This window comes from Thalassophryne amazonica, chromosome 20 (genome assembly GCF_902500255.1).
Source record: "Thalassophryne amazonica chromosome 20, fThaAma1.1, whole genome shotgun sequence".
In the NCBI taxonomy this organism is placed as follows: domain Eukaryota; kingdom Metazoa; phylum Chordata; class Actinopteri; order Batrachoidiformes; family Batrachoididae; genus Thalassophryne; species Thalassophryne amazonica.
The window spans coordinates 57,700,017-57,715,951 of record NC_047122.1 but is presented as its reverse complement, the minus strand read 5'-3'; the positions used below and the strand labels follow the sequence as shown (position 1 = coordinate 57,715,951).

Here is a 15,935-nt window from a genome sequence, read left to right as displayed (position 1 = left end):
TGCCCGAGCCACCTCAATTGGCTCCTTTCGACATGGAGGAGCAGCGGCTCGACTCCGAGCTCCTCCTGAGTGACCGAGCTCCTCACCACTCTAAGGGAGCGCCCAGCCACCCTGCGGAGGAAACTCATCTCGGCCGCTTGTACTCGCTTGTCATCCACCAATTATATCCAATCTTTTCTCAACTCCTTCTTCTCAAAAAATATTTGATTAAAAAGTCATGTTTAGCATACAAAGCCTCACCTTCATAAGTGAATGTCATAGTTAATTTGAGTCCTGATGGAAATTCATTTGGATATCACATGGTGACTAATTACAGTGAAATATAATTTGAAGTGACACCAGCAATTAATGAAGCACATTGTCTCTGCAGAATGGATCTCATGACACATACATATGCCCTTTATTTCTATATTTATTTATTTTTGATGTGTAAAGGTCTGATTGGCAATCGACCTTATCACATTTGTCTTATACTGTGTAGTGAGCAAGCGTTAATCCAGAGACCAGCAAAAACACTGGTAGGTCAGTGGCCAGCATCTCCAGCTTAACCACCAGTTGTCTGGAATGACCATCAGGAAGTACTCATTCTGTCCCATGACTTGACTATCTCTGGAATGAACTTCCAAAAGAAATGGTCAACACTGCATCAAGTCAATTCTGGGAGCATGCACTAGTGCAGGGCTTTGCTGCATCCATGACATGGAACTGTCTTGGTTCCTGGATCGCAACAACTTAGGTAGCCAACCATTCCATCCCACATCTCAAAAGTAATCATCTACTTGCTGCAGCCAGGTGAAATGTGGGTACTCCCTTTTCCTTCTCCTGGCACTAGGTTCTTCAAAACTCCGGCACCTACATGCTGGATCTTGCACAGACAAACATGTTACATGGCCAATATGTCGAAGTGTATGCTCCCTCACAGTTCAAGTGATAGTGCTGTTCTTTCTCTGTAAATAATAGCTAATTTAATACAGGCATTCCAGTGGTACCCAAGGATCTGCCAAAATGACCTTTAATACCAAATACATCCTGTCAACATCTTAAGTCACTGGTTAGTATCCAAGTCTCACAATCATACAGTAGGACAGGACGCACCAGGACCCTAAAGACTTGGACCTTGGTTCTCCTGCAAAGAAGTTGCCTTCGTCAAAAACCTCTGTACAGGGACATAAGCTTTTACCAGTCTCAAATGCTGAGGGTCCAGAGACATGAATGTCACTGCCGAGAAAAGTAAATGTCTCTGCTTCTTTCATCTGTTAGGTGTCACCAAAGCAGGTTAAGTGTTTCCATCTCACCCTCTCCTCTGCCTCTGTTACACCAACCACCTGCATTTCCTCCATCACCACATCCAAAAACCTCCTCTTTGGCCTCCCTCTTCATCTCCTGCCTGGCGGCTCCATCCACGGTATCCTTCTCCATATATATGTTGAGTTCCTTCTCTGTACGTGTCCAAACCACCTCAGTCTCACCTCTCTAACTTTGTTTCCAAACCATCTGACCTGAGTTCTCCCTCTGATTTGGCTTTCCTCATCTTTTACATACTCATCACTCCCAAAGAAAACTGCAGCTTCTTCAGCTTGTTCACCTCCAGCTCTGGCTCCTGCCTTTTTGTTAGTGCCACAGTCTCTAAAACATAGAAAATAGACAGTCTCACTACTGTCTTGTAGGCATTGCCCTTCACTTTGGCAGTCAATCTTGTCACAAATCACTCCCCCATCTGTCTGTACCCACTCCACCCTGCCTGCACTTTCTTCTTCACCTCTATACCACACTCTCCATTACATTGTATTGCTGATCCCAAGTATTTGAACTTATCTACCTTAGACACCTCTACTCTTGGTAACCCCACTATTCCACCAGACTCCCTGTCATTCATGCAAATGTACTCAGTCTAGCTCTTAATGACTTTCATTCCCCTTCTCAATAGTGTTTCTTTCTGTTTCCAGCCTCATCTCAACCTGCTTTCTGTGCTCACTAGATATCACAGTGTCACCACCAAACATCATAATCCATGAAGACTTCTGTCTGATCTTTTCCATTAACCTGCCCATCACCATTGTGAAAAATAAAGGTCTCAGAGCTGATCCTTGGTGTAATCCCACCTCCACCTTGAATGAATGTCATTCCTACTGTACATTTCACCGGTGTCACACCAGCCTTGTACATGTCCTGCTTTACCCTCACATACGTCTCTGCCACTCCACACCTCCTCATGCAGTGCCACAGCTCTTCTCTTCGCACACTGTTGTAAGCTTCCTTTAAATCCACAAACACACAATGCAACTCCATCTGACCTTCTCTGTACTTCTCCATCAGCACGCTCAGAGCAAACATTGCATCTGGAGTGCTCTTTCTCAGCATGACACTATGTTGCTATTCAAATATCTTTACCTCCTTTCTAAGCCTAACTTCTACCACTCTAACCCATAACTTCATGCTGTGGCTAAATGTTATGTCTTTGTTGTTACTGCAGTTCTGGACATCACCTTTGTTCTTAAAAAAAAATCAGAACCATTACACTTATTCTGCAGTCCCCAGGCATCCTTTAATGTTCCACGATTTTATGAAACAATCTGGTTTGAAACTCTACTGCCATCTCACCTTAACATTTCTATGCCTCCACTGGGATTTAATCTGGACCAGCTGTTTTTCCACTCTTCATCTTCTTCATAGCTGTCCTCACATTTTTCTTACTAATCTCCAGCACTTCCTGATTTGCTCTCTCCACATCATCCAGCCTTTTCTCTGTCTCTGTCTGTCTCTCTCTCTCTCTCTCATTTTCTTCATTCATCAACTCCATTGAATATTCCCTCCACCTTCTCAACACACTCTCATCACTTGTAAGCACATTATCATCTGCATCTTAACATGCTGCACATACTTTCCTGCTCAGCACCTTTGTCTTGCCAATCAGTACAAGTCCGTTTCTTCTTCCTTCGTATTTAATTTTAACTCCTTGTACAGCTTGCTATATGCCTTTTCGTTAGCCTTTGCCCTTTCTTTTTTCACCTTATGCTGGATCTCTTTATACTCCTGTCTACTTTCTTCATCTCTCCAACTGACAAGTCATTGTCTTCCAACCACTGTTCAGATGGCACACATAGCACCTTGCGAGCTTTGTCTCTCACAACATCTGCAGCCCTTTCCACCTGTCCAAAATCACTTAATTCCCATGCATGAATTTCACACATTCTTCCTCCTTCAGCTTTCACCATCTGATTCGCTGTCAGGCTCTTACTTTCTTCCTCTTCTTTGACTCTGTCATCCTACAAACCACCATCTGATGCTGTCTCCTCACCACATTACAGTTTGTAATTTTGTGTTGTAATGTTTTCCTAAAAGATATTTGTACAGTTGCTTGGGTTGTCTTGAATAATTTCAGAATACCTCCTAAGGTGGAACATGATCTATTGACATCCAGCATTGCACTGTGATGTTATCAAAGCTTCCATTATTTATTTATGTATTTTTTCATCCATGCTCTTCAAAGCAGGATGACATTTTCTGCTCAAGATGATCCATAAATACAGCCAAATTTGCAGCAAACAACCCCTCATAGTTTCAGTTACTGTAGTCATTCAGAAGCTTCAAAAATAATTCCATCAATTTATGGATTCTTTCATCCTCTTTAGAGAACCAGCCAACTTTATTAAGAAATGCTCTCATAAAAATCACAGTCAAGTATATTGCTTGGTAACATGAAACAAGTGAAGGTAGAGAAAATAGATTTTCAATGTCTGTAACATATATTTATATATGTATATGTATATATGTATATTCATCATGCCAATCTAAACAATTCCATCAAGCATTTTTTTTTAACTCTATAGAGATTAGAATCTGCAAAAACTTCAGCACAGACTGGCGTCTTGTCCATGGTGTACCCCAACTCACGCCCTATGACTGCTGGGATAGATGTCAACACCCCCCCCCCCCCCCCCCACACACACACACACACACACACACCCCATGACCCTTAATTAGAGCGGTTTAAGATATGTGAGTGAGCAAGAAACTTGGAGCATCTTTGCTTATTTCACATATTGTCATTGCTTTATCTTGTAACAATACATGTCTCACAGATTGGTTCTCACAAATCAGGGATGTAGAGAAAACTGCTTCAAGTCAGTCTTCCTTCAAGTGTCAGGCACAGAGGTTGATTATTTGTATTGTTTCATCAATTCTGCATCACTAAATGTTGGATCATTACTTCAAAAGGCCCTGTAATTGCAAAGTGCTGAGGAGTAACCCTGGAAGTAATTAAGCCGAGCTGTTTATTTATTTATTTATTTTTTCTGTGTATTGATCATGAGGAGTTTATAAATCACACCATCAGGGAATATTGAAAGAGAAAATTGCACAAATGTTTTGATTCAGTGGTGTCGGTGAGACTGTGACATTGACTGTGACATGCTGAACTTTTGAGGATATTCTAACAATCATATTTCTGAAATGACCACCAAAAGCAAAAGTAATAATCAAACATAGTTCCATACATTCAATACATAATCAAACATAGTTTGCTGTACCATGATGTAAGCATTATTATGACTTTAGGAATTATGCCCTAAGGAATTATTGTTTTCATCCTGCTATGTGATTAATAACAATCACAGCTTTGGTTTTACTGCCAGCTGGACTATTTACATCAGAATATCTGTGATGCCATAATCATATACGTTTTTTTCTTATTTGTCATTTGAGCTGCATCAGTACCAGAACAATATAAATTCTAAAGTAATTGTGACTCTGAGACTTGGGATTATGTTGCACCATACTGAATTCCTTACCATTTTAGCACCATGTTTGAAGTATTGTGATGAATATATAAAATTCAAACAAGTGATATCCATTGACTACTGGGGCTTTGTATCAAATAAAAGTTAACCTTGAGAGCTAAGAGTGTTTTCAATGAGTTTTTGTGTAAATATTTCAACATTTTCACATTTCCCATAGCAGCCAGGGCATAGTGTTAAGAGTTTCTTCACGTGAGCTGTCCATGGTGCTGATCATTATGAACATGCTGTGGAGCATGTAAATAACCATCAGTCGTAAATGTGCATAAAGGTTGCAAACACAAGAAAAGATGATGCAATTCAAGTGTACTACTGACTGAAAGTCAGTTTTCATCTAATTTTTATGTGTATGTTTACCCTTCAAGGATACCTTACTTGATGGGTGGGGGCAAAAAACATTTACATACACATACACATACACTTTTTTAAACCAATCCCTTTGAATCAATGTCAGTTTTTTTATGTGAAAAAGAAAAGAAAATGTGATTAATCTAATAGTTACTCACTTGATAGTGAAATTGCCCTTTAAGAATGTTACTTTCCATCATCCTCATTTAACCTTTTCTCCAAAGCCTTTGTTCTGTCTCACTCTGTCTAAAAGAAACTTAAACATGATCCAGGGATAAATCAAGCTCTCCATCAAAATGGAGCATTAGGCACCTTTAAGTTGAAAACACACCATCATAAGGACATGCAAAAGTAGATCTCCAGCTGGAAATTCATTGCTTTGTCTTGACATCAGTGTCAGCTGTCTCCTCCTGTGGCCAATGTATTAACCTACGTGGGTATCTGATGACTGTTAGGGTGTATGTATTGCTGGCTAAGACCTTATTCCTAATGTTAACCTAGCTTCTCAGCACCTGTCTTACTTTCTGGAGGTATTTGGCTGTGGTTGACCTTCTTGCAACATCATCATGGTTCCCATTGGCTTGTTTCTCTTTGAAGAAGCATTTAAAGACATCCTCTGGCCTTCATTTGTATTTATTTATTTTTTAAGGGAAAAATGGCACATTGTCCTCTAAATGTTGGTTTAGAACTTGTTTTGCTATGCTTTAAATGAGAGTAGTTACACTTGTGGATGGCTGACTGTATCATCTTTCTTTTGGCAGTATGTCGTACACACACAATAAGCTAAAAACTGAGATACAGAATTTGGCTGAGAATATGGCATCACTCCATCTCTTGTGGGTATTTGAAATAGTGCAGAGGTGCATTAAGTCATTTAGAATGCAGGTGATGCAGTTGTTCTTGTCTAGATGGCAAATTATTTTAAGCACAATTTATATATATACATATATATACTGCTTTCTATGCACTTTCAGAATTCTATATGATATATGCAGAATTTCAAGTCAGAGGCACCTTTTATGTACAAACGTTTGTTCTTGAGATGCTCTCTGTATGTTTCATGATATTAAAACCCCTCCAGAGTTTACATCTCCTGATCACAGCTGTACGACAGATTCAAAGTTTCATCCGTTACCCTGTGCATATCCATATTCTATTTCTCCTCTATATGGCCACTTCATGTGTTCCCCTTGAAACATTGGTCCTTTCAAGGCATAGGGATTTTTATTACTTTGTTCAAGCATTCAAATCATAACCATGTATCTCCACGTCATACAAATGTGGTGTGGATGTCTGGCAGAATTTGGCTAGTGTGTGTGTCTTTGCATCTATGTAATGTGAAAATGTAATGTGAAAATGAAAATGTAATGTGAAAATGTGAAAAGCTCAAGGAAGGGAGACGAAACCAAGGGGCCCCCAAAAAGCACTATAAGGACCAGCTGAAGAAACAGCTCTCCCTTGCAGCCATTCTGCATCAGTCATGGCAGCATCTAGCTACAGATAGACTCAGCTGGCGTTCCAGCATCAAATCCACCAACCTGAAGTTTGAGGCAGAAAGAAGTGAAGCCTCACGCCAGAAGTGTCAAAGACAGAAAGAGCAGGCAGCAGCACAAGCCCAGCCTACTCAAGTGTTCATTTGCCCCAAGTGTGACAGGTCTTGTGCATCCCGCATTGGACTTTTCAGCCACCAGAAGGCTTGTAGAAAATAAACTAAAAACAAAAAAAAAAAAGGCCTTCCCACTATCCTCGCAAGCGAGGAAACTGCCAACAACAACAACAACAACAATGTGAAAATATATATTCTGTCTGTGCACGTGTATATTTTGCCTGTAATAAGATGTATGTGCAATTACATGCATTACATGTTACGAGAAACATGGCATTGTTTGGATTTCAGAAGTATATATGCACACTTGCAAAGAACAGTGCACTAACTCTCTGTTAGCTGTTGGTTCTCTTTGTATGTGAATTTATTGGAGAATACAAACGCACTGCTATCATTTGTTGATAATGTACTGGCTGTGACATGTGCAAAGTACCAAAATGCTGTGCCTTTGTCAATACAGTGCTACGCGTGCTAACTTGTGAAAGTGGATAACTAATTAGGCATAATTTATCATTGCTTGTTAATAAGTTTTACTTTAACAGAGTACAAATGGTTGTAAAACAGATTTAGCTCAGTCAGTGTAAGATAATAATGGAAAGAACAAATACAAATAAATGAAATTAATGCAATTATTAATTTGTCATATTGGGTCATTGTGGAAGCATTTTGAGTAGAAAAGGTACATTTTTTTTTTAAGTAATGGAACTTTAAATGCTGTTATTTCTCTGTATTTGAAGAATATTCAAATGTATGAGGTCTGTCATTAACACAGTAATTGAACAAGAGGGGACTGCAGGTGGTGTTTTGCTTTCATACACTAGGGCCCCCTTCACACATAGTACGAAGAAGTACAACTCGGAGAGACTCACAGCAGAACAGCTCGTATGAGTGAACCACAAAAACATCGTGCGGATGGGCAGGTGTGCACGATGCCGCTGCAAGGGTTTGTGCACACGGGAACACAGTGCGAGCAGCTTCGCGATGTGTAACCACATCGCACAGCTACTGTGAAGAAATAAATAAATAAATAAAAATTCATGCTGCGACGGTTCGTGCATGTGGGAACACTGCGAGTATCGGCACCACATTGCACATCTAATGTGTACAGCAATAAAATAAAAAACAGCTGTATAATTAGTGAATATTACAAGGTTGATATAAATAATACATAAAAGTGGATGCAAAACAGAACCCCGCGGTTAAATAACCCTGGTTTAAAAAAAAAATGCAACTCATGGGATTTGAACCTGTAGGCTCTGATGGCCAGACAGAACATTTACCACTGTGCTACCATCACTGGCCTGTGATCAAAGTGGAAAAATGCCAGAAACCACAAGGACATGTAGGAGGTGCTGTGTGCAGCTGCTGCAGCCCGGCACAAAGGCAAAATAAGTTTTATATATTTGCATGCAAGCACAGGAGGCAGAGACACACAACTCATGGAGAAATGTTGTAAGTTCATGTCCTTCCAAACATGGAATGTGTTCTCCAGCTGGAACGTCCAGAAGCAGAGATCTTTACAGCTGCAGCTGTGGGCAGACATGCCCCGCTGTCCATTCAGGGCCCAGACCAATGTGTCACTCTGTGTTATGTGGTCATTCATTTTGGTATTTGTTATGTAATTGTGTATGTAGGTATTGTAGTAATTATTTCTATAACTGTCCTGGCGATGGTTGATCACAGATCTGTACATACATATAAACATTTTATGCAAGTGTGCTCCCCCCGTTCCCCCAAATATATGTGATGTGCTGGGGGAGCAAGCACATGTGCACACGTGCATGACACATGCACCACGTGTGTGGCTTTTTGCAACTCCACAGTCATGGGGCACTTAGACAAATTTCACATCCAGCTCAACAGTGATTGTCTGCTGACTGTTTTGTGATGATAGTATGAATGGGCACATGTTTTCTAAGTGGCAAACGAGAGGTGTTCAGGTGGAATTTGGCTGACACCTACCACGAGAGGGTTCGATGGGCTCTCACAGCACACACTGCCTTTCAGTTGATGGTGTGCACAAATAGTTGTAGCAACAGGTGTACAAGGCTTTGGAGGCAGCTACGATTTTACACGTTTTGCATACATTCGTACTATGTGTGAAGGGGCCCTTACAGTTGAGAAGGTCTTTTTTTTTCATTTATTTGATCAAAGCTTTGATGGTTTCTCTCTCATGTCTTATAGCACCAATGTGTGGAGGTCATTTAAAAGGCCCAACTGGTATCATTATATCCCCAAATTATCCAGTCCAGTATGACAACAATGCTAACTGTACGTGGATCATCACAGCTACAGACACTTCCAAGGTAAGCATCTTTATACATCTGAGGCCATAAATTCACAGTGCATATACCTTAGAACTCCAACCATTTCATATTGCAAAACAGTTTGTATTTTATGTAATTAAAATGTTTGCTTATGTCATTTGGATAAAAAATGATTTCAAAGGGTTTGTTGAAAGATCGATATTTGGCATTTTTATTGGTGATGTCAAGGACACTAAGGAATATCAATTCCAATTTAAATTTGAATTTATTAATTTATATAGTGCCATCCCACGACATTCGCCTCAAGGTGCTTCACATAACACACAATTTATAACAGTAAATTAAAATTAAAAAGGGCATGATAAAAAGGTAAAACACAGTAGAATAAAAAGACATTAGAAGGTAAACATAAAAACAGAATAAATTAATAAGACAGTCTAAAAAAGTGGGTCTTCAGTCTTGATTTAAAAGTCTCCACAGTGTCGGACTGCCTTATAGCTGCAGGTAGATCGTTCCAGAGAGTAGGGCCATGGTAGTAGAAGGCTCTATGCCCCACAGACGTCTTATTCACCCTTGGAACACACAGAAGCGCTATGCCCTGCGAACTCGAGGGCCACGCCGGTACGTAGGGCTTGACCAAGTCCACCAGGTAGGAAGGAGCCAAAGACAATACTGTGTATCTCTCTCTCTCTCTCTCTCTCTCTCTCTCTCTCTCTCTCTCTCTCTCTCTCTCGCACTCTCTCTCTCACGCTCTCTCTCTCTCGCGCTCTCTGTGTGTGTATGTGTGTGTGTGTGTGTATGTATGTATGTATGTATATATATATATAAATATATATATATATATATATATATATATATATATATTCATCTTTTACCGCTTAGTCCAATTAAGGGTCGCGGGGGACTGCTGGAGCCTATCCCAGCAGTCATAGACCACGAGGCGGGGTACACCCAGGACAGGACGCCAGTCTGTCGCAGGGCGACAAACAGACACACCCACACACACACCTACGTACAATTTAAAGACTCCAATCCACCTAACCCGCATGTCTTTGGATGTGGGAGGAAACCGGAGCACATGGAGGAAACCCACGCACACACAGGGGAAACATGCAAACTCCACACAGAAAGACCACGTGAATTGAACCCATGACCTTCTCGCTGTGAGGCAACAGTGCTAACCACGAAGCCACAGTGCTGCCCATATGGTGTCCACCTGGAGGTCGCTCACAGTTTCAGGAAAAAATTGATGCAGCAAAGCTCCAAATCATTCCGCCATTTCCTTAACGACGAGAGGGGTGGAGCACTTTTTTGGCACATTGAGACAGACATGTGGAGGAATCCCATCAGACAAGCGTGAACCTTTGTGCGCATGCGTGAGTTTTTTCACGCCTGTCGGTTGTGTCATTCGCCTGTGAGCAGGCTTTGTGTGAGCAGTGGTCCACCCCTCTCATCGGATTTTTATTGCGAAAAAATGTCTGAACAATTTGTAGCTTTGCTGCATCAATTTCTTTCCAGAAACTGTGAGAGACCTCCAGGTGGACACCGTTCGTAAGGCTTTGTTGATCCAGGACCTCGTCTGACTTTCACAAAAAGGCAGGAGACGTGGACATCAGCATTTTTTTGGCACATTCCACTGTTACAGGAGTTTTTTTCATGGAAAGAAAAGTGGAGGGATGGCCACGGAGCCGTTCATTACGCGGCACAAAACCACCTCTGTGTTGGTCTCACAGGACGACTTTCAGGTGGATTTCAGATGGATTCAGTTTGCTTTTCAGTCGTGTGATTATCCGATTGTGATTGTGCATGAGCTGGACATGCCCGAACATGTCCTGGAAGGCTTCATCACGGCGTTGCTTTGCGCCATGCGGCTCCACTGCGACGCGCGGAACTCCTCTGCACGTCTGTCTTAAAGCGCTGATGTTCACGTCTTTTCACAATTCCTCTGCTAGTCAGACGACATACCGGATCAAGACAGCGTCCAGTTTAGAAATGAACGGCACATTCCACTGTTACAGGAGTTTTTGTCATGGAAAGAAAAGCAGAGGGACGCGCCACGGAGCAGTTCATTACGCAGCACAAAACCACCTCCGTGTTGGTCTCACAGGACGGCTTTCAGGTGGATTTCAGATGGATTCCGGTTGCTTTTCAGTCGTGTGATTATCCGATTGTGATTGTGCATGAGCTGGACATGCCCCAACATGTCCTGGAAGGCTTCATCACGGCGTTGCTTTGCGCCATGCGGCTCCACCGCGACGCCTTCCAGGACATGTTCGGGCATGTCCAGCTCATACACAATCACAATCGGATAATCACATTACTGAAAAGCAACCGGAATCCATCTGAAATCACACACACACACACACACACACACACACACACACACACACACACACACACACACACACACACACACACACACACACACACACACACACACACACACACACACACACACACACACACACACTGTGTTGGCCTCAGAGCAGCTGTGGTGACCTCAAGGAAATAAATGGAGATACCACAGGGACTTGACCACAGGCTGTTGACTAGGGTAAAGACTTCACTCCTAACTTTGTATATTTATTATTATTATTATTAATTTTATTTTGGGAGTATACAGATTTTACATTGCCCTGCATGGATGCACCTTGTTCACCAAGGCTTGAACAAGGTGAAAAAGCTCCTACACAACTCCACAATCAGAACAAATTTACAAAGGCACTCCATGTGACTATTGAACAAGCATAAAGCCATGACTCCAAATTATTATTATTATTATTATTATTATTATGCTCATGTGAATGGGTGAATGCGAGTGCTTTGAGCTTCTGACACAGATGGAAAAGTGCTACACAAATGCAGTCCATTTACCATTTTACCATATTGTTATTTTCGGCCTTCGTCCTGGTAGTCAAATGTTACATTTTAAATTTGCCTATTTTTTCCTATTTTTAATTTAATAACAAAAACATAATAATGTATATGTATTCTGTTGAACTGGTGACAACTGATTTTTAAAGTTGTTGGTAAAGTATATGTTGCCTCAACTGAACCAGAGCCTATTATGCATTGTTCTGATTGCCACTGTCTGCCTGACTGCTTCAAATAATTACAGATAAAAGAAAGGTGAGATAAATGAAAGGAAAAATGTTATCAATGAAACTTCACCAACAAACTGGAGTATTTAGAAACACTGTCAGGGAGGGAAAGAATGTAGGAGTTTACAAAAATGAAATAAGATTACAGACAAATGGGAAGAATCTGAGAGCATGCTCAGAGGATATCATGAAAAGTGTCATAGTCACTCTACTTGGAACATCAACTTTGGAGTTATGTTCAAGGCCACCCAGCTGTCTCCCTGCCAGATATCTTTCTGTGATCTCAAATAAAATGATTGTACAAATGTGTTCCCTCACTCCTCTGCATGGAGTGAAGGAGAGGCTATGTGAGGTAAGGTGAGGCGAGACAGGAAAGGTTGTCTAAAGGAACCCATCCTGCAACCGCCACAGACACACTGCAAGACACAAACACACAATCCATCGCTTGTAGGTGTGCAAACGCACATCAAGACACCCTTGAGTATACAGCGGGTAGCGTACTGAAACAATAATAGTTTGGGGCTGTCTCTTGCATCGTGTCTGGTCCAGATGAAGATGGAGTGAGGCTGTTCTTTCTGTTTATAGATGTAATGGGCTTCTGCTCCTGCTCGTCCACACAGGCCCAGCCAGCTGAGATGTTAGGTCAGGCAGGGGACTCAGGCGGAACTGCAAAAGGAAGCTGGTGGGATGCGATGTCGCTCTTCTCAACCTAAATCCAGCCCTCGTGACATTATGACAAATGTGGGTTCTTGTCAAACGCCGGTCTTCTATAATGTCCTGAAGCTGCTGAATGCAGTTTATCCGAGGGTGAATGGAGGACATGGAGTTCTCTTCTCCAAAAAACAAGCAAATTGTCAGCAAAGTCATCAAAGATCGCAAACAACATAGAGCATATACAGCTGTTATTCTTTCCCGTGTCCCCTCTGTGCCTCACCTGTAGGCTGGCACTTAAGAGATGAGTCGGCAGTATGAAACTCTATTTATCGAGCGATCTGGCCTATTTTGCCTGAGCGTCATCCATCTCTTTTCTCCACCTTGGCAATTTTCATTAGGCCCAGGGTTTAACATAGGACAGAATGCAATTTGCATTTATATAAGCTTTTTCATTAGGCCTTGCACTCCCAGCCCTCTGAAAATATTAAGAATTTGGTGGAAATCAGTGGCAGCCAATCGGAGACAAAGACAGTCCTTGGTGTGTTTTAAGTTTAATTTATTTATAGCTTAGTTTCCCATTCTACCATATGTGTGTGTGGGTGTGTTTGTAGGCATTATGCAATAACATAATTAAGTGAAACCTTATTTCTTTGGCATTTGTTTTGTTGCTCCTCATTTCTCTTGGCTCAAATGTGCTATTATGTAATACCTAACTGGGTAATCGGTCCATTTGTAAGCTGTTAGAAGCACTCATTTGTCCATCCATCCGTCAGTCCATTTTTAGAGCTCAGCAACTGATCTGTGGATTTCTGTATATTTTCTTTGTCCTACATCTTGGCCTAACAGCTGTGGAATCAAAATATTGGCAGACTGAACTTTATAGACATCAAACTTAATTTTTAAGTACTGCGACCAGATCTCAGGAATTATTTGGTGGGTTTCCACCAATTCAGAATACTTTATTACTTTATGTATAGCGAGAGGAGTGTTTTCCAATTATGGTCCTCGGGACCCAAAATAATACAGATTTTCCATTTGACTTTCAACTAAACAGAGCAGATCAGCTCAGTCACGTTTGTTCAGCTCATCAACAGATAACTGACCAATGGAACACAGCTGACTGAGCTGATCTAGTCTGATTAGTTCAGGGCCAAATGGAAAATCTGCAGTACTTTGGGTCCTGAGAGCCAGGATTGGGAAACATTGTGTTGCAGTGATGAGCATCTTAAAATACACTTTTATTTCTAGTAGCAACACTGTCCATTTTCTCACCCTAAAATGTTAAATATTCCAACTGCATGCTTGTAATGTTCCTGTTCAGTGCCCTCTGCAGGTTGTATGATGTCATGCAGTTTGACAACCCTTACCGCTGATTTTTCACTGTGCACTTAAAATGCTCTGTGTAATGGTCCTGCTGTTTTTATTTTTCCTTCAGGTGTTCTGTTTATAACTACAGCACATTCTTTATGGCGCTTTCACACATAGTGCAAAGTTTGGACGCCGTTTGGATGAACACGGCGAAACAGCGCGAAACAGTACAAAATCAGTGCACCAAGAAACATCACGCTGATGGGCAGGCGTGCACAAACCCAGTGTGACAGCTTGTGCTACTTATGTGAAGGAAATATAAAAAAACAGCCGATACATGTGGGACCAAATCATGCCACTTGTGCAGACTATAAATATATATATATATATAAATAAAACCAGCCGGTACCTGTGGGGCACATTGTGCCGCTTATGCAGACTATAAAAAAAATAAATAAATAAAACTAGCCGGTACCTGCGGAACCACATTGTGCCACTTATGTGGAAAGAGGGGAGGAAAAGAAAAAAACATATGACCCACTAGACAGGAACTTGTGCCTTCAAAAATCTCTGATTGCAAGTCAGGCTTTACCACGGAGCTATGGAGCTATTCTTTGAAATCTGCACATGGAAGTATTACAAAAAAATTAAAATCACACACCATATAAAAACACCGCATTTATCAAGCGAGCAATACAAATATGATTTGTCTATTTCTCTGTAAATGACCCATGGTCACAGACATACAGTCATGAAATGACATGAATGAGAAGCAGTTTGCTCGTGTCATTCATGTCCACATCTGCTGGCATGTCTCCAACCAGCTGTGTGTGTGTCTTGTGGATGACGCGCTGCAGGACACCACATCATGTGGAACACAGCTCACGTGGGTGACAATGAGCTCGCCTGCTGTGTGTTCTGAGCTGACGATCCATTTCAACCTGGGAGCAGCCTGTCTGTGTTGCGCACGATCACTGGCTGCAGCATGCTGCCACAGTGATATGATTTAATTTATGTCAACTTCATAATAGCAAACAAACAGACGTGCGTCACAGTGGGCAGTTGTTTGTCCATGTCCATCCAAACACAGTACATGGTGTCCAGCTGGAATGTCCAGGTGTCCAGTGGGAGGACATACATCCTGTCATCTCAGCACACATACCAAAGCAACACTCATGTGGGACTTAGACAAATTTCTCTGCGAGTACGAAAGTGATTGTCTGCAGTCTGTTCTCCTGCCAAGAGTGCGATTGGCCACACATTTTCTGCACAAATAGTTGTAGCAACAGGTGTAACAAGGTGTTGGAGGCAGGGACGACATTATATGGTTTTCACATGATTCCTGCATCATGCACACTAAGTGTGCACTTCATCCAAATGTCGCACTATGTTAGAAGGCGTCCTTACAGTTTGATCCACGGCTTTGCACAGAAATTGGAAATATCATCATCAACACTATTGCAAGTATCATCCAATACTCGTGTTCAACAGGATGCAATATATACACTATGGTCCTCAAAAGAGATGTCAATAATGTGCATCTCAGGCATTAACAGGTCCTTCAGAGATTGTTCAGACATAAGCTGCTTGAGCAATGATGCAAAAAACAAAAGTTGGCATGTAGTATTACTGTCTACAGTCCTGAGTCTGTTACCACATCTGATGAAGTATGCCACCATTGTAAAGGTGCACATTTAATGTGGTGATACACCTCATCCCACTGTTTCACTGAAATGTAGGCCAACAAATAAATAAATATTTGGAGGATTTTCAAACCTTGTTTAACAGTGCTCCAACAAACCCATTCAGAGGAAACAATAGAATTGACAGGAAGGAGTTCAACATTTTTTGACTA

At 41.4% G+C, this 15,935-nt stretch overlaps 1 protein-coding gene across 1 annotated transcript in view; it reads left to right on the top strand.

The window, feature by feature from the left end:
- Nucleotides 1-15,935, top strand: part of csmd2 (CUB and Sushi multiple domains 2) — a 662,931-nt gene that overhangs the window by 331,728 nt on the left and 315,268 nt on the right. Inside the window, exon 10 of the mRNA XM_034160153.1 lies at nt 8,935-9,056. Coding sequence (XP_034016044.1) covers nt 8,935-9,056 — 122 coding nt within the window. The remainder of the gene's footprint in view (nt 1-8,934; nt 9,057-15,935) is intronic.